Consider the following 17,501-nt stretch of genomic DNA (forward strand, 5'->3'; position numbering starts at 1 on the left):
GCTTGCAGAGGCGGGCGAATAGCTTCAGCCTCTTGTTTTGGAATCATTCAGCGAAACGCAGACTCTCTCGCATCCCCTGAAGCCAGTATATGAATGGCAAGACTGGTTTCACAGAGTCAGTCAAGGTAACACAAAAGCACTTGGCTCCTTTCTCTCAAAAAAAAAAACACCCAATACGTAGATATTATTTTCTTGACGGAGGCATATGAGTACCTCAAGAGCCAGGAAGCTAGTTGCTCGGTTTTCGGAAATGGTACCGCTGAGCGTGGTTGTGATGGATGTTTAAGCCCTATATGGAGAACCAGCAGCCTACGATAGGCGCTGAAGCACAGGGCGTGTGGGCACCGTAGCCGGGGTGGCTCAAGCATTGACAGCACCAATGCCGCTTAATGGGGCCTTTTTCAGGCGTCCGTCACGCCCCCAAGTGACATGATTTGCTAATCTACAGCATTCAGCGGCTCATGGATCTACCAATGCATAGCGCCATCAGTGGTCTTCGCAACGCCGGCCGACAGTCCAACATCCATCTTCGTCATCGCACGTTCTTGAGTAGCTGATCGACTGGGCCATTTCCCAGTCTTTGTGACGAGTGAGCCGGCGACTCCTGGCACTAGCGAGACTCAGCCAACATCATCACCACGAACATCCCAGGCTGCGTTCTCAAGAGTACATAGTCGTCTCTTTTCCTGTTTCTACTCACTGTCACCATCTTCGCCCTTCTCCCTGCGTCGACCCATTGCTCTTCCTTCGCTCTTCCTTTACCTACGAACGGTCCTTTCCCTTCCAAATACCTACGTTTTCGGACCGCGACAATGGGCAAGCTTCTCGGCGCTGCCCTAGGCGCAGCAACTCTCCTCGCCTCCATTGCGCCAGCCGTAGGAAGTGCCACTCCAGGTGTTGTAGGCTTCAATTTTGAGAAGCGTCGGATAAATGCTCAAGAGGCGCCTCATCTTGCCCGACGACAGTCCAACACCGTCACAGCTGCCCTGACCAACGAAATTCTCCTGTACTTCATCAATGTTACCGTGGGTACGCCCGGTCAGCCTTTCTCTCTACAGCTCGATACCGGCTCCTCAGACATCTGGTTCCCAGCAATAAACGCAGATATTTGCGAACAAGGCATTGAGACATATTGTCCCTTTGGTGTGTACGACTATTCCAAGTCCTCGACCTACAAAGACCCCGGCCTGCCCGAGTTTCAAATCCAATATGTCGATGGTACCCAGATCTCCGGTGCCTACCTCTCCGATGTTCTCAATATTGGCTCGACCAAGCTTACAAATATGACCATGGCGGCGGCCTTGCAGGCCAATACTAGAGGCATTGGCATTATGGGTATTGGCTTTGACTCCGGTGAATCGGCCGCTGTGCAAGGAGAGTTCACATACCCCAATGTTATCAGTGTCTTGAAGAATCAAGGCCACATCAATACCCTCTCATACTCCTTGTGGTTGGATGACCTGAAATCTAACACCGGGTCTATCCTTTTCGGCGGAGTTGACAGCAGCAAATATCATGGTGACATCATCGCTCTTCCAATTCAACCAGACTCCCAGACTGGAAACCTTACATCTTTCACCGTTGCCTGGACCGGCTTGACCGTCAGTGGTAGTGGCCAGACATCTGACATGTCTCCAAGCACCCCTCAGCCTGCTATCTTAGATTCTGGGACCACAAACACCTACCTACCCGACGAAATCGCCACCAACATCTTCAACGGTGTCGGTGCGCTGACAGACACGCAGTATGGAAACGTGGTGCCCTGTAAGCTTGGCGACGATGACTTGACGTTCTCGTTCACTTTCGGTGGCAAGGGCGGTGCTGTCGTCAATGTCAGCCTTTCGGAATTCGTCACACCCCTTCCTGAAGAGATCACTTTCAAGAACGGCGACGAGGCATGCATGTTTGCCATCAATGCCGCCGGCGACTCGCCCATCTTGTTCGGTGACTCGTTCCTCCGAAGCGCATACGTCGTTTACGATCTCGAGAACAAGGAAATCGGCATCGCTCAGACCAACTTTAACGCTGGCAAGGCTAACGTTGAAGCTTTCCAATCCAGCAGCGGTATCCCCGACGCCGTTTCGACCGCGAGTGCTGCAAGTGTAGTGAACACCATCACAGGTATCCCTCACGAGACGATTGCTTCTGCTACTGGCACTGGTGGCATCACGGGTCCAAGCAGTAGATCTGCCACGTTCAACCTCCAGCCAACATCGGGCGCCAGTGGCACTGGCTCGGGTGGAAGTGGTTCAAGCGGCGGTAGCAGCAGTACTAGCAACGCAGCCAACGCCAACCTGCGTGCTTCGCCGATTGAAGCTGCTAGTGTTGTGTCTTTTGTTGTCGTTGCTCTTGGCTTCGTGTTTGGTGGTGGATTGATGCTCCTCTAGCCTTGGGTATTGGGTGTGGTTTAAGTTGGTGATACGACAATGAGGCGATCTTGAGCGTGTTACACGCACACAAATCTTCCAGCGTGGGCTTCTTGGATGTCTCGCAGAACTAGCATGCATGGTTGAGGTTGGTTGTGCTCCTTGGCCCCTTTTTCGTCTAACGTTTCTTCTTTGAAGTTAAAGAAAGCTGGGCGAGGGGTTCAGGTAGTCATTGCTGGCCGCATTCCTCTGTATGTGTGCATAATGAAGTTCGGTGGGAGGCTTACAGGCATATGGGCTGGATGGGACTGGAAATCATTTGAATGATTGGTTGTATTTTAACACGACGAGTATGATGGGCTTTATTTTAGTAGAATACAAGACAAAAGACATGAAGAAATACCCCGACTTCTTTCTGCAAATTCACTCTTAGACGGGGCTTCTCTATATGATGCCCTCGAGGTTGATGCTAGGCTGGGGTGTTTCTACATGCAAGGGGTGACTCGACCCTAGCTCTTTGGGCACGAGATCGCAGGGTTACGAGTCCATGGCTGGTACGGTATGCGGTCAGCAAAAACATGCACCTTCTACCCCCGCGTACAAGTGTCTACGTGACGCCCCGCCCAAAAAACTCCAATGGTTTGGTACATGGTGGGCTCTGATCCGATGATGGAATCGAGCTGTGGACCTCCGAGAGGCAGACGAGTGTACGGAGTAGGAATCGTGGGAATTATCGATATCGTGATCATGTCAAAATTTTTTTGGGATTACTGGAAATAGTTGTTCCAAAGGAACCGGTCATGGACACTCTGTAAAGGGTACCATGGTACGACTTTTTTTTTACTTCAAAAGATGAAACCTCGTCCTACCATCCCGTCATCGTTGTCCCAGTCACACCAGCCAAAACCATGTGGGAAAGGGGACACAGGCGCGCCGCTCCGCGGAGTAATGTTTCAGAGACGAGAGACCCAAAAAATTGAACGGATGATGATCGTCGGTCGGTATGCGAGGAAGAATATCCGCCGACGCTGTTTCACCTCGGCTGCTGCTGCTACTCCTTGACGGTCTCGAGGGGCGAGTGTGCAAAGTCGGGACCACCGTTGATATTACTCGAGGTGCTCTCGGTCGACAGCCAGGGCCGCAGGCGGTATCCGTCGGCGCCGTCCTCCTCGCCAGCGTCAAACCCAACGTCATTGCCCTCGGTGATTTTCAGATCCAAGAGTCGGGCGGCATTCCTGTAGGCGATGGCCTCAAAGTCCTCGTCATTGACCATCTCGCTGTTTCGCAATTGGTACAAGAACTGCAGGCCCTCTTGGTTGCTGCAGAACGGGTAGTCGACGCTGTAGAGGACTTTATCGGCGCAGCACATGTGGATCAGGCAGGCCATGGGGGCGAGGCTGAACATGCCGGCGGTCGTGATGTACATGTTCTCGTGCCAGACCTGGAGGAGGTGTCGTTTCGGTTTGGAGGCTGCGGGCCAGGTCCGTTGGATGAGCTTGTGGATCCTGTCCAACTGGTACGGAAGCATTTCTCCCATGTGGCCGAGGAGCACCTTGAGATTCGGGTGGACGTCGAACAGTTTCGATGCGAAGAGCCTAATGACGTGGAGCGCGACCTCTGCGTGCCAGTTGAAGCCGTGATTCGCCAGGAACGCGGACACTTGAGGTGCATAGTTGCCATGGAACGGGGAATCGCTGGGCAACGGGTGTGGTGCGGCATGGAGATATATGGGCACGTCGAGCCTTTCGTGAGCAGCGAAAATCGGCCAGAAGAATGTGTCGTCGTAGAATCGACCCTCGGTCATATTGTCCACCAAGGAGCCGACAAAATCCAACTCTGACACACAACGGTCGAGTTCTTTCGCGGCGGCTTCGGGGTGCAGAAGCGGAAGCATGGCGAAGGCGGCAAAACGTTCCGGGCGCGGGGATGAATTGATGGCCTCGTATAACTCATCGTTGGCCGCCGTGCAAACCTCCGGCGGTATTGGGAGCGAGTTGGGTCGGTGGGAGATGACCTGTAAGCTCACCCGGCCAGAGTCCATCGACTTTAGACGTTGGTGCCCAACATCCCGCAGTGAGCTCATGATGTGAGAATGGGACTCGGGGAGGGTTGTCTGTGCCCCCTGTTGTTCATAGTAGTCGAGCACGGCCTGAGAAATGAAGTGCTCCTCGAGCGTGATCAAGGGAATTTTTCGGGACATTGTGACTGACTGCCTGCAAAGTCCGGGTATTGTCGATACATGGGACACGCAGCGGAAGTCAGGTATGTAGACGGGCTAGCAGGAACAGATATAGAATGACGTCCCCGAAAAAATTGCCTAGAGGGAAGATGTACACATCTCCGCCCGAAGCAGCCAACGTCAACCCTTTTATGTACAGTGTATATATTGAGGGGCTGAGCTGACCGGACACGATGCCCGAGCACATTGAAAGGTTGGCACCCAATGGAAGAGCCGGAATCCATGTGACGACACGGAAAGTGATAACAGGGATGCGGATGGAATGATGGGAGTTTTTTTGGCTTTTGGCCATCAATGCGGAGAGGGGGCGACGTGGTCTGACTGCGCGGCTCTGCCTCTCTGGGCAAGACCATTGCAATGAACGATTGGCGAGAACTGGTGTCGAGAGGGTCAAAAAGACAAGTCAACGGAGATCCTACCGGTGAATGATCTATGATCTTTTTGTTCTTGAGGATGTCGAAGACAACTGGTGGTTGTATCGGAGCATGTGTTTTCGTACTCGTACTCGTACCCCGTACTTGACAGGGCGAGCAGGTTGGGAGTGAAGAGGACGAGATACATACAGAGTTCCACCAAGCACCTACCAAGTACCTCCCTGGTCTGGACTTACCTAAAGGTACCTTTCTATAAGGCTATTTCACATGGCAAGCCCTCCTGCAGATGTATGTGAGAGCTGCACAACTACAGTACGTTCGACATGTCAGTTGCCCGTCGCCCCATGCTGTTCACAGCAGTGAAGGCATCGTAGTCTTGACGTTTGAAGTGCAGATAAAAAAGAAAATCTACATATAGTGACTACTGTAAGGCCAAAGATACCATCCCTGAATTTGGTCTTGGCGCGTCTCTCCTCTCCACTGGTCGCTCGCTGCGTGTTTCTTTGGGGGGCCGCAGTTGGGCTACTGTATCCATACCGTCGAGAACGAGGAGCACCGAAGGCACGGTATCCTTTCTCAGCATCTGCTTTCGCAAACAATCTACTTTTCATTTTCAGATTATTCTCAGTCACTCCTTTCCTTGAACACCCGACCCCTTCTGCGTGGATTCGCCCGTCTACCCCCTCCCACCAAAACTTTCCCGAAGCGAATCCCGCCCTCGTAGAAGAGCTGAGCACGAGACATTCGATCGAGTCCCTCGCGATCCTCCAACCTCCGAAGCCTCTTCTACAACCACGGTCCCGTGAGCCATCGACGACAGTTTGATGGCCTCCCAAGGAGGCCTCACGCGGAGGCGAGGCGCAGGAGGAGTCACCTCGCCGAACGGAGACGAAGAGTCGTCGAGCCGCGTGGCGTCTCCCGGTCCCAAAAACTACTCAGATCGCACTCCTGAGACGGCATACGAAAACAGCGAGAATGGCCACAGAATCGCATACGATCCCAGGGACATCTCCGAGACTGCTGAACGCAGTAAACAACCCAAGTTGACACTAATGGAGGAGATCTTATTGTTAGGTCTAAAAGATAAGCAGGTCAGGACACCACATGGCTCTCACGATGCGTATCAAGACGCTGACCAGGCGCGATTAGGGCTACCTCTCATTCTGGAATGACAACATATCGTATGCTTTGCGAGGGTGCATAGTCATCGAATTGGCCTTCAGGGGTCGTGTCAGCATGCAGAATGATTCGGCCCGGAGACGCTTCCCTCTGGCCGATAGAATAATCGAAGTCATCGACGATACACTTACTGGGGAAGTTCTACTCGACGAGGCCTTGAAGATGATGAAGTCGAGTGAGAAGATGAGCGTCAGCTCTTGGATCGACCTTATGAGCGGTGAGTAACAAGTTGGTTCATCTCTGCACCAAACGAACTAATGTCTATCCGAAGGTGAAACTTGGAACCTCATGAAGATTGGCTACCAACTGAAACAAGTGCGAGAACGATTGGCCAAGGGTCTGGTAGACAAGGGTATCTTGCGCACGGAGAAGCGAAACTTTCTTTTATTCGATATGGCTACGCATCCTGTGGTCGACTCTGGCGCCAAAGACGAAATTCGAAAACGCGTCCGAAGCGTCTGCTCAAGTCGCACTGTCGTCCTACCTCCGTCACAATTCCTCCCCGCAGAGCTGGACTTTAGAATGCTCCGAACAATCAGTATGGTCTGCGCAGCCTATGCGGCCAACGTTCTCGAGAATGCTCTGGTGACCATGGGTCACGAAGCGAGAGAAAGAGCGTTTGCACAAGTTGACGAACTCTTGGCTGAATACAGCCAGTGGCCGTTTGCCAAACGAGCCGGTGGTAGCCAGGGGATCGGAGCCAATATAGGCCAGGTGATCGGGGACGAAGTGGAGAAGAACAAGGACAAAGAGTTGCAACTCGAGGTGAGTGCATGGACAATTGCTTCGTTTCTAGCCGGACTGCTAACAGTGATGAATTACCCAGGTGGTTGCCGCATGTTTGAGCGTTTTTACAAGGCTGGACTCCTTGCTATAGTATATGGGTCTCCGGCTAGGGACAAATTGATGAAGCTGGACCGAATGAGACAAAGAGAATCACCAGACGTCTTGATGGACGAAAATGCCAGGATCCGCGAGAGAGGTGGGACATGGAGAGGGAAACGTGGCAGCAAAACAAATCGCCGCCGCCGCCAAAGCAGCAGCAAGTGCAGATCTGACATATTTTTTTCTCTTTCTCAAGAAGCGTTTAGGGCAAAAAGGGAGAAAGAAGGGGTTTAATGTCCAAAGCCATCATCTCAAAAATCCTTTTTCAGTTTTCAGTTTCCAAAAGAGCAGGAAAACTTTTACCCTTGATCAGGAACCGACGCAGTCTCGTACTGATTGATTCTCATGGGACAATTGATTCGTTCCCTAATAGCCGGGACTTTTGTTGGGGAGAAGACTGATCAGGCACAAGCGTACAAATGCTTTGGGGTGAACAACGGCGGGCCGCGAACGTGTACTGTCTGTACCTACTCAAGTACCAGGTAGATAGATACCTACCTCAGGTTATTATGCACTGAGAGAGAGGGAGAGAGTATACGGATATGACTTCCTACAAACAACCAAAAAAACCATTGAACTGAAAGGCCGATACTGGCACTGACTTTATCGTCGTCGTCGCCTTAGAAGGACCCTCCAAAAATCAAGTCGCTTTTTTTCAAAGTTGTTTCTATATCATACATTTGCTTTACACTGAGTACAATGAATTTTTGAGATGTCCGGCGCCGTCAATTGTGATAAGAGACCCCAAAAGTGTGGTTACCACCGGCTACTGCTCTGCTGACTCGGCATTCATCGAAGCCCTCAGGTCCATCCCTTCAAAGAGCTTGCCCAGGTGGTCATGGGGGTACGTGGCCTCGCCGCGCATGGCCTCCAGCTTCCGGCGCCTCTGACCTTCCTTGCCGGCCTGGCCCAGCAGGCCGCTGATCAGGGCGACGGACCTCAACGAGTCGTCGTTGGCGGGGATCGGGTACGTCACCCACGTCGGGTTGGCGTCGGTGTCGATGACGCCGATCGTGGGCACGCTGAACAGCCCACACTCGTGCAGGCAGACCTGGTTCTCCAGCGGGTTCAGGCACACGACCAGGTCCGGGCGCATGGGGGTGTGGTTGCCGGGGGCGAATTTCCTGCTGTACTCCTCGAGCTCGTTGTCGTGGATGTCGACCACCTTGACGCGGCCGGACCCCAGGATCTGCTGGCCGTTGGTCAGGCTGCCGGGCACCCAGCGGTGGAAGATGTGGTAGCCCCCGGCCAGCTTGGCCGAGTTGACCGTGATCTCCTCCGTGCCGTCGCGGGTGCCGACGAAGAGGATGATGCCGCCCCTCCGGGCGACCTCCTCGACCACCTTGGCCGCCCGCAGGAGGTAGGCGTACGTCGCGTCCAGGGAGATGATGTGGATGCCGTCCCTCACGCCGAAGATGTAGCCGCTGTTGGCCGGGTTCCAGAGCGACGTCGCGTGGCCGAGGTGCGTCTGGTTCGCGAGGAGCATCGGGAGCGTGAGGCGGGCGGGGGTGGGGGGGTCCCGCAGGAGGGAGGTCGGGTCGTAGGTCTGGACGAGGTGCGTGACCCTGCGCGCCTCTCTCTGCTCGCGTCGCCGGTGCCGGTTGAGAGCCTGCAGGTTTCTGAACGGGGTGGTGTCGGTGCGCTGGGGCTTCTCGAGGGGCGCCGGTCTTTCCTTCACCTCGGCCGTCGAGAGGGGCTGCCCGGCCTCGTTGAAGCTCTGTATCCGGGCCATGATGTGGGCATTGACGTCGGCGTGGAGGGATCGCATCGACTTTTTCTGGTCTTCGAGCTTTTCTTCCACCGACCGGGTCGCGGCCGTCGGGGGTTTGCTGGTGCTGTCGAGGATGCTAGAGGCTTCATCGGGATGGCCCGGTATCGTGGGACGAGGTTTGGGATCTCGTTCTGACGGTCGGAAGGTCGGGTTGTCGACATTTCTGCTGTCGGCGTAGGACCTTACTTTGGTCCGCGCAGACTGCGACAGCGCGGTACGCCCTGGGAATGAGTCAGCATTGATGAAAAGTAGGTAGGGAGGAAGAGGTACCATGACGGGCACAGAACTGTCTAATGATCATGTCTGAGCCTTGAGCGTGCTGATGGCGGAACGTTGAGACTTTCTTGAGGCACCTTGGAGATCATCAGCTGCTCTGCATCTTTGGCCCTGCTCTGCCCAGGTTGGTTGCTTGGCGTGCAGCGAAAAGAGGCGGAGCCAACGGGAGAATTCCTTAGTCATCACCACCGCACAAGAACTCGTACTCGTACTGTAACAAGGCTTCCGTACAGCCTTTCTCGTCCCTTTGTTGTTCAAGGGGACTCCTTCAATCACACAGCGGTCTTGGTCAAACAGCTGTGCGGAGGCTTAGTAGATTCCTGTTGTCCCAGAACAGCTATCCTTCAACGGCGGCGCCTCTTTGGTGATACCGAAATGGATGCTCACTGCCGTCAGACATTCGCCAAAGTGCTTCAGGTTGGTACGCGTAGGGGCCCCCCCTGCGTACGTAGATCCGGAGCAAGCTCTTTCCGCTGCACCAGCCCGCCCCTACGAAACACAGTGATGAAGAAGACAACGGGCTTTTGGACATTCTGTCTCTTTGTCTTTGAGTTTGAGTTTCCTACGATCACGGCTTTTCTGGTCATGAGGTATGTTTGGGGTTTGTTTGATCTTTCGGATACCAATGTTTGTGGTCTTCCGAGCAAGAATTATGACCCACGTTATATGGCCGTAGAAGAGAGATATAAGGCATTTCTTGCGCGCACACGTTCAAATCCTATTTCCCCTTGGTCGCTCAGGTAATCATTTCCAAAACCTCATCGTCACTCGTTTGATCCTGCAACAGCAGTAGCAGCAGCAGCAGTCTTTTCCAAAATCATGGACCCTGATCTTGTAAGTCACCCCTGTCTCACACCAACACACGTACACCCCACAAGTCAGCAATACTTGAGAGAGTACGCGAGAAAGAGAGCTGACCACCAGTCAAAAAAAAGTCTCGCCCACGGCGCAACTTCAACCCCAGAAAGACACGACGCTATGGTCGCATCACCTTTGACCCCGACTACTTGGTTCGATACAGTCCAAAGTGGAAGTATGCCCGACTGTACAACTTTCCCTTCCCCGGTGCTCACTGGCAACCACGCATGAGGACGATGGTGGTGTCGGTCGACGGTGGCTCTCGCGGCAACAATCGATCCGATCCCAAATCTCGAGCCGCATGGGGGGTGTACTTTGGACCCGACTGCCCACGCAACGCCTGGGGTTTGCTCGACCGAGCCGACCTGCAAACCAGTTCGCGTGCCGAGCTCGAGAGTGTCCGCAAGGCTCTCGACATCGTCCAGGGCATGAAGAAGGCCGGCGAATTGGACGGCTGGAGGGAGGTCATCGTGAAGTGCGACTCGGACTACGTCGCACGCAGCCTCGGCGAATGGATCTGGAGCTGGGAGAAGAATGGCTACGTGACCAGGAAGGGTACACCGGTCGAGCACGGCGACGTCATCCGGGAGATTCACGCGACCATCACCAAAATGGAGGGAGAAATGGCTGTTCGGTTTTGGCGTGTCGGTCGCGAGTGGAACAGGGAGGCGGATGGCCTGGTGAACCACGCTCTCGACGATGCCGCCGACAGCGGATATGAAGGCTCTTGAAAAACGTCACTCTTTGCAGGCTGGCTGCGGTCGATTTCGATTCACTATTACTGTATTTTTCCAACAATTTTTTTTGGTGTGTTTCTTTCCCCGTGTTCATCAAGGCGTTGATCAAGAGACCATGATTTTTTTCAAAGCTGGACAAACAGTACTGCCATGTAGCAAGTGTTTTTGGGATTGCGTTTCATCGTTCCCCCAACAAAACAAAGACGGGCACCAGGCTTTACGTACTTTGAGAGAGTTTCAAGCAGTGTAGTATTAGCTTTCCTTTACCTACTTAGGATCAGGTATACTGAGTCAATGAAATGGCCTTTTGAGGTGGCCTCCAAAAAATTTGCTTTCCCCTTTTTCAACTGTCGTGTCCGAGTACTCGTCTTTTCTGAGAGTTGCCGCCGAAACAACGATCCCACCAGTTGGACGATTTCGACAAGAGATTTGACTCTGTAGGCCACCGGAATAGATTATCACGGTTGGGCAATCATCATGTTCTCTCCGTCCAAGTGACATAAAAAAAAAGAGATCAACAAGCCACATAGTACTCCGTACTGTCGGCGGAATTGAAAATCAGGCTGAGGTCTCGAGCCCTTCTCTTTTCGTCCACCCGCCTCGCCCCCTATTTCTTTTGGGAGGCTCTTGGCCAAATTTCCCCCCGAAGAAACGGCCATTCTTGGCTCTTCTGGGCGACGTTGCGTTTTCGCAGAATTATCGCTCGAATCAATTTCCCTTTAACAACATTAAACAAGATACCAAGAAGATCATGAACGCACTGGCTGTTTACCTATCAAGCCCAGGTCGAGAAAAACTTGCTCGGTCGCGCGTTTTTCCGTGTCCGGCGGCACATTTGTCTGCTGTGACCGCAGCACTTGACTGAGGTTCTTCGACAGGCGTACTTGTACAATCTCTTGTGCGACTCTCGATTTCGGAGGGTCTGACCTTGGAAATCCAGATATGATATCCGTACTTACCTCTGTCGTCGTAGGTGTCTCTCGGAATTTGCAATCTCCCTTCGCCCAACTTCAAAATGGCCTGACCATTACTCCATGGAGCTGGTGAGTTCTTGGTTTCTTGTCTCACGAACCCAACAACATACCAAGCCTTGCGGGTGGGTGTTTTTTGGCCCTCCGAGCGATGGGAGCGGAGCCACAGTCCGGGACGTACAGAACAAGATGTACTGTATCTGTGTACTCCGTGCGAGTACTCCATAACGCAGAGCTCTCTTTGATCGTGCGCGTGCCCCCGGACGTTTCGCATCGCGCATCCAGACACGCCAATCACCTTAATCATGGCGCCCAGCCGCCAGCCCAGATTACAACGTGGTGTCAAACAAAAACGAAAAACGCCTGCTGGGCTGGGCGTTTCTTTTACCGTACCTAGTGTACCAAAAGAAGCGCCACCAGATACAGAGTACAAAGATCTGGCAGAGTACTTCTCTACTCCTCTACCACTCCGTCACCAGGCTTCAAAAAAATCAAGTGTACCTACTTGGACGGAGTCCATATCCTTTTGAGAGACTCCTCTACTTATTTTCCCAGACCTCACACTCACTTTCTTTTTTTGGGTCATCCAGTTGACTACCTTTGCACCACCTATCTACTACCTACTCATTGCGTACCGTTGAGCAGCCCACTCACTCGGGGCGTCCTCTCCTTTCTTTTCCCTTGGTCGTCCAAGCACCTACGACTGTTTCCCCGGCCCAAAAAGAAAACAAAACACGGTATAGTTGTTTACAACACACGGGCAACAACATCTCTCGAAACCATACCAAGAGCCAGTCCAACCAACTTGTACGTCACACTTACACCAGCAATTTCAAACCATCAAAAACAAAGCAAAAGCACAACATGCGATCCTTTTATTTCCTGGCGGCTCTTCTCCCCCTCGTGTCTGCCTCCTGGTCGGAACACACCCTCCTCACCCGAGCCACGGGCGGCAACTCGACGACATCTTGCGAATCCACTGACAAGGCCTGCGGAGCCTACTGCATCCCCAGCGACTACACGTGCTGCCCGGACCTCGAGGGAGGGTGCTCGGCCGGTTCAACCTGCCAACTCGGCGACAATAATGTCTATGGCTGCTGCCCTTCGGGCCAGACTTGCTCTGGCGAGGGAGGTGCAGAGTTCCTAGGGACATCCACGGCCAGCGCCGCCACCGCTACAAAGACGACCAGCTCGGACAGCGGCGCTCAGTCCCTTTCCATGAGCCACGGGCTCAGTCTGGCATTGGTGGCTGCTGGTGTCGTTGCTCTGCTGTAAAGAAACAAGACGTGGGCGGCGACAAATTGACCGTGTCTGTGTGGCCCTGTTCTCCTATTTTTTTCCAACCTTCCGCTGCCAAAGCCATTCTATGATACCAAAATACCCCATTTGTTGCGTTTGGGAGATTTAGTGTGCTTGTACGCGCGTGTATTTGGGGCTGTGTATGTATTGGGTATCTCTTTTGAGGACGTACACTCGGTACAGTGTGGCGTTGGGTTTAATGTGGCGTCAATTGTGTGCTTGGTACTCGTACCTTGTTCATCAAGCGCGTTGTTATAAGAAACTTTTGGAATACATGCGTACAACATCATGTACAGAGTATCATCACTGCTTAAGCTTTACCTTGGATGTCGTCAGACTTAAAGGACACAAACACATAAGCGTGTACATGCGTTGCCCTTTTCCCAGAGTTTGCCAAGTTTAGTTACCCGTTCAAGTACTGAAATCTAGGTCGAATATGTCATTGTAGGGTCCTGGTGGTGGTTGAATGTTGTCCAGATTGGGATGCCACGAATCAAAGTTGCTTCCCTGCAAGTCCGGTATGATAGGACTTCTCATCTCGGTCTCTGATCCACGTGCAGCAGCGAGGCCGGCGGTAGTGTTGTTACCGTCAAGTGTCGTAGGTAGAGGAGGCTGGCTGTGGTCAGGAGGCCCCCGACTATTATCCGCCATTACATGCGTCGGATTATTCTTAACTTTGTCTCCCAAAAGGAGCGCATCCAACGCCTCCGCCTCAGCGGTGGCTTCGATATCTCGCAACGTAGATGGGAACACATTGGACCCTGGTCTCAGTCGCCGAAGTGTATACTGCATGACCGAGTCAGCTAGAGGTTCAGATAGTTGTTGCCCGGTCTCGCGAGGCCGGCCACCACCACCAGCAGCAGCAAATTGTTCGTCGAGACCATTACTAGACGGCGATTGTGGGTCAGTAGTAGACCCCGTGATGGCTGGATGAATCGACGATGGTCGGTGTTGTCCCCCCGTCTGAGCATTGTAGAGCATATTGATGCGAGTCCACTGACGACTTTAGCGTCCGTTCCACTTTTGAATAGTATTCGAGGCATATTATAAACTCACCAACCGTTCTAGATTCGCCCAGTATGGTTTCATCGACTTGAGCAACTTCAAATTGTAAATCAAGTTCTTTTGTGCAAGGGCTGCAATTGCGGTATCGGTGGAGGAAAGAAGGGTAATGTTTATCCATGCCGAAACATACATACAATACCCAACAAAAGCCGGAATCTGAGCCGGGTCCCAGTCGAGTGCCAGTAGATCAGAGCCCAGCTCCGAGAGACTTTGGGCACTCTTCAAGGCTATCCGTGCGCTGAGATTTGCTGCTTCAGTGGGAGGCGTCTCGTAAAGACGGACACCGCTGAACTGTGGAACCAATGACGAATGCAGCACGAGCTTACACTGATGATACAGCGCGTAAACAAACACATATACCGGCTGATGGTTGACAACCAACTGCTCATATAGGGTTCTTTTTGAATACCTGAAGCAGTCGGGCAGACGCGTGATCCATGTCGACAGAGATCCGTCCAAGGAAAAGAGCTCTGCCAGCCAATCCTTGACAGCCATACGATCTGTGGTTCGAACTAGGTCGCGAATTTTCGCCCTTGTGAAGGTCAGCTCTTAAGATCCAAAACCCCAGACACGTTGGCATTACCAATTCCACATCAAGAACATGAGCTCGGCCATGATGCTGGGCGTCCCTGACATTTGTATTTCCCTCTGCTGGGGACGGTGGAGAATAGTGGATAAAGTCAAAAGAGGCTCCCTCACCATTCTCTCGAACGATGTCTCTGCTATAGGCAGTGGGAGACCTATCACACTACCATCATACGAGCCGCCCATGAAACGATGATCCGCGTTAACACATTGTGTGAACCAGACTGCCCAAAAGCATCGCCGCTTTGTCTCAATCTCCAGCCACTCTGTTGTCCCTTCTGTGCCGGGATTGAATTCTGGCTCGTAGAAAGACGTCTTATTGCTGAGGTCCAAACCTACCGTGCACGCTGCCTTGTACGCGATACCTGGAGCAGACATTGTCAGCCAACCGTCCCCTCAATTGTCCAGAAAGACAAAACGGCTTACCCGAGAACATTGTGTTCCGCTGCCACTCGCCAGCATGAAACCAATATATGGCCAACATTTGGGTTGTTCCGACACTTTCGAAGGTGGGCTGATCAATGTCCTGAAGGACTTGCTTGCCAGCGTGGATGGCCCATTGTCTGCCCAGGCTCCGCATGTCACCCAAAGGTCGTATCAGGTCCAGATTCTCCTGTAAAACTTTGGACGAGGGAGTCAAGAAGCTGCTGATGATAAGCGTAGAGTCCAGCCGACCTGTAATCAGGAGCATACATTGTTGCAGTCGCATACATTGCGAGAATGGTATGAGATGGTACTTTACCGTCGTCAAAAAGCCGAGTGAAAGTAGGCCGATGGAACATGAGGGTTGAATTGTAAATGCAGCTGAAATACACCTCTTGGAGGAATTTCTGCACCGGAGGAGATAGCGACGTGCCAGTGGAGGTATGCATACTCTCTGGGACGGTTGCATCTATATTGATACGATGAGATGAAGAAGTTGAAGTGACAAGATTGGATGAATCGGCCTCCCCGCGAGATGAGTCTGTCCTCGCTTCATCTGCCCTCTTCTTCCTGGACTGTGCACGGAAGGCAGCGAGTACTTTGCGATCTGGAGGATTCGGAAATGCGCAAACGGTACCAAGTCTTGTGCAACGTGCACAGCTTGGGAATTCTCTCGAACATCGCAACTGTCATACGTCAATTCTAGTCTCTGATGGTGTGGACTAGGTTGTTGGGTAAGCTAGCTAGCTACCTTTTGCTCACGGCACCGCCAGCAAGCAGTTCTTGCCAACCCCGGCATGACTGTTCGATGAATATGGTCAGGTCGGTCTCATCGAGGAGGGAGAAAAATGCAGTGCCGCACCGAACGCTGGGCAGTGTGCCAAGCTCTGAGGAAGGCCTTGACCGGATGGACAAGTCTTATCTTTGAGACGGATGGAATCTTGTCATTTTGTGCGTGCTTGTGCATGAATGGTACCCGTTGGAAAGAGCATGGGTGGTTTCTTCAAGCATGAGTCAAAGGATGGTTGAGTGTATGATGGAATCTAGGTAAAAGACTGAAGCGAAGAGTTAATCGTAGTGAGGTGCCTGGCCTATCTTTTCTAGGTACCTTTCCTACCTTGGTAAGGTAGTTCTCACCCCCCCAAGCCAAGTATAACTTCTTGCACTAGCCCGCTAAAGAGGATCAAGATTAGGGGCCGGTCTACTTAAGAAGCGCCCGGGCATGGCGCTGATGGAACCAGGTAGCGAAGGAAGAATAGCGGGAGATTCGCACCATGTGACTGAAGGTAGTCGCATGTTTCCTGCATTTCACTTTGGGAACATCGGATTAGCAACGACAAAGGAAATGAATTTTTGTTCAGTACGAGTACTCAGGTAGGCAATGACCTTCGCCTCTGTTGGTCAGGAATTGTTGTTGGTCCGTTATATGTCGAAAGCTGCCGTACTTTGTTCTCCCTCGTCTCAGAGAGACACATTTTGTCTCAACTACGAACCTCGCTCGTATCTATGTCCACTTCTCTCTACAGAGAGACACACTCGATACGATGTAGGAGTAGTGAACGACACACAGAGGGATATCATGATGCGAGTCAGAAATTTACAGTAGTGGAAACCTCGGCAATCGTGCTCCCTTCTACTCCGTACCTAGGTAGTAAATAATACAAGACCCCCCCCTACTTGGAAATTGTGGAGGCATCTGCGTACTGCGCTTTTGCCCTGACTCAGTTCACCATTCTACCTCACATCGGGCAACACTGGGCTTCCCCACGGGGCGCTTGACTGCCGGCACTGCGTGCCGCACCAAATATTCCTCCGCTCGGAAAGATATTCGAAAAACAATATAAGCCATCCATCTGGCGAAAGTAATGTCTCTCTAGTTTACTTGGTTATCCTCACTTTTCCCAGCACAGTCAATTACCCCAGTCCAAAGCCAAACCTGCTACGAAGATGCGAGCAGCACGATACTACGGCAGGCGCGATATCCGGGTCCTTGACGTTCCGATTCCTGAGCCAGGACCGGGGGAATGTCTCGTCGAGATTGAATGGTGTGGCATTTGTGGCAGCGATTTACACGAATATGTCGCAGGTATGGAGAAGCAGTACGATGGCGTTTTCGAGATGTGTGGCCATTGCTAATGCTGAACCAAACCACAGGTCCGCTGGGTATACCTACAGCTGAGCGCCCTCACGCTCTCACAGGTAGTACGCTACCTCTGACTCTTGGCCATGAGTTTTGCGGCCGTATCAAGTCGGCCCCCGAAGGGTCCAAATGGACGGTGGGACAAGCTGTGATGGTGGACCCTCGACTTGTCTGCCGGAAATGTTTGTCGTGCACCTCGGGGTCCGACCATATGTGCAGCGGACTCGGCTTCCTCGGAATCAGTGATTCAAGACGAGGAGGTGGTTTGTCGGAATTCTGTGTCGTGGAAAGTGACCACATCTATGCACTCCCTGATAATGTTAGCCTCGACTA

The 17,501-nt window shown here is 52.5% G+C and overlaps 6 protein-coding genes across 7 annotated transcripts; 3 read left to right on the plus strand and 3 right to left on the minus strand.

The window, feature by feature from the left end:
* Nucleotides 1-508: 508 nt before the first annotated feature.
* Nucleotides 509-2,774, plus strand: PV06_04520 (uncharacterized protein). Its single transcript, XM_016405422.1, has one exon. The coding sequence runs from the start codon at nt 813-815 to the stop codon at nt 2,385-2,387; it is 1,575 nt and encodes a 524-aa protein (XP_016263628.1). The 5' UTR covers nt 509-812; the 3' UTR covers nt 2,388-2,774.
* Nucleotides 2,775-3,119: 345 nt separating this feature from the next.
* On the minus strand, nt 3,120-4,700 carry PV06_04521 (uncharacterized protein). The gene has a single exon (XM_016405423.1). The coding sequence runs from the start codon at nt 4,564-4,566 to the stop codon at nt 3,418-3,420; it is 1,149 nt and encodes a 382-aa protein (XP_016263629.1). The 5' UTR covers nt 4,567-4,700; the 3' UTR covers nt 3,120-3,417.
* Nucleotides 4,701-5,499: 799 nt separating this feature from the next.
* On the plus strand, nt 5,500-7,609 carry PV06_04522 (uncharacterized protein). The gene is made up of 4 exons (XM_016405424.1): nt 5,500-6,070; nt 6,129-6,375; nt 6,430-6,923; nt 6,985-7,609. Exons 1-4 carry the CDS (start codon nt 5,804-5,806, stop codon nt 7,033-7,035), a joined length of 1,059 nt encoding a protein of 352 aa, XP_016263630.1. The 5' UTR covers nt 5,500-5,803; the 3' UTR covers nt 7,036-7,609.
* PV06_04523 (ribosomal protein S2) lies at nt 7,572-9,154 on the minus strand. Its single transcript, XM_016405425.1, has 2 exons — nt 9,085-9,154; nt 7,572-9,035 (listed from the first exon to the last, which is right to left on the minus strand). The coding sequence occupies exons 1-2, from the start codon at nt 9,113-9,115 to the stop codon at nt 7,810-7,812; spliced, it is 1,257 nt and encodes a 418-aa protein (XP_016263631.1). The 5' UTR covers nt 9,116-9,154; the 3' UTR covers nt 7,572-7,809.
* A 2,911-nt stretch (nt 9,155-12,065) lies between these two features.
* PV06_04524 (uncharacterized protein) lies at nt 12,066-13,360 on the plus strand. The gene has a single exon (XM_016405426.1). It carries the CDS (start codon nt 12,521-12,523, stop codon nt 12,929-12,931), a length of 411 nt encoding a protein of 136 aa, XP_016263632.1. The 5' UTR covers nt 12,066-12,520; the 3' UTR covers nt 12,932-13,360.
* Nucleotides 13,004-16,048, minus strand: PV06_04525 (the record flags this gene model as incomplete). 2 transcript variants are annotated; one of them, XM_016405427.1, is made up of 7 exons in its annotated part: nt 15,891-16,048; nt 15,780-15,829; nt 15,299-15,714; nt 15,032-15,249; nt 14,604-14,970; nt 14,012-14,552; nt 13,004-13,951 (listed from the first exon to the last, which is right to left on the minus strand). In XM_016405427.1, exons 2-7 carry the CDS (start codon nt 15,825-15,827, stop codon nt 13,367-13,369), a joined length of 2,175 nt encoding a protein of 724 aa, XP_016263633.1. In that variant the 5' UTR covers nt 15,828-15,829; nt 15,891-16,048. The 2 variants fall into 2 exon arrangements, with proteins under 2 accessions (XP_016263633.1, XP_016263634.1); XM_016405428.1 differs by having other exon boundaries at nt 13,367-13,951; nt 15,032-15,714.
* Between the last annotated feature and the right edge of the window lie 1,453 nt (nt 16,049-17,501).

This window comes from Exophiala oligosperma (genome assembly GCF_000835515.1).
Source record: "Exophiala oligosperma strain CBS 72588 unplaced genomic scaffold supercont1.4, whole genome shotgun sequence".
Taxonomy (NCBI): Eukaryota; Fungi; Ascomycota; class Eurotiomycetes; order Chaetothyriales; family Herpotrichiellaceae; genus Exophiala; species Exophiala oligosperma.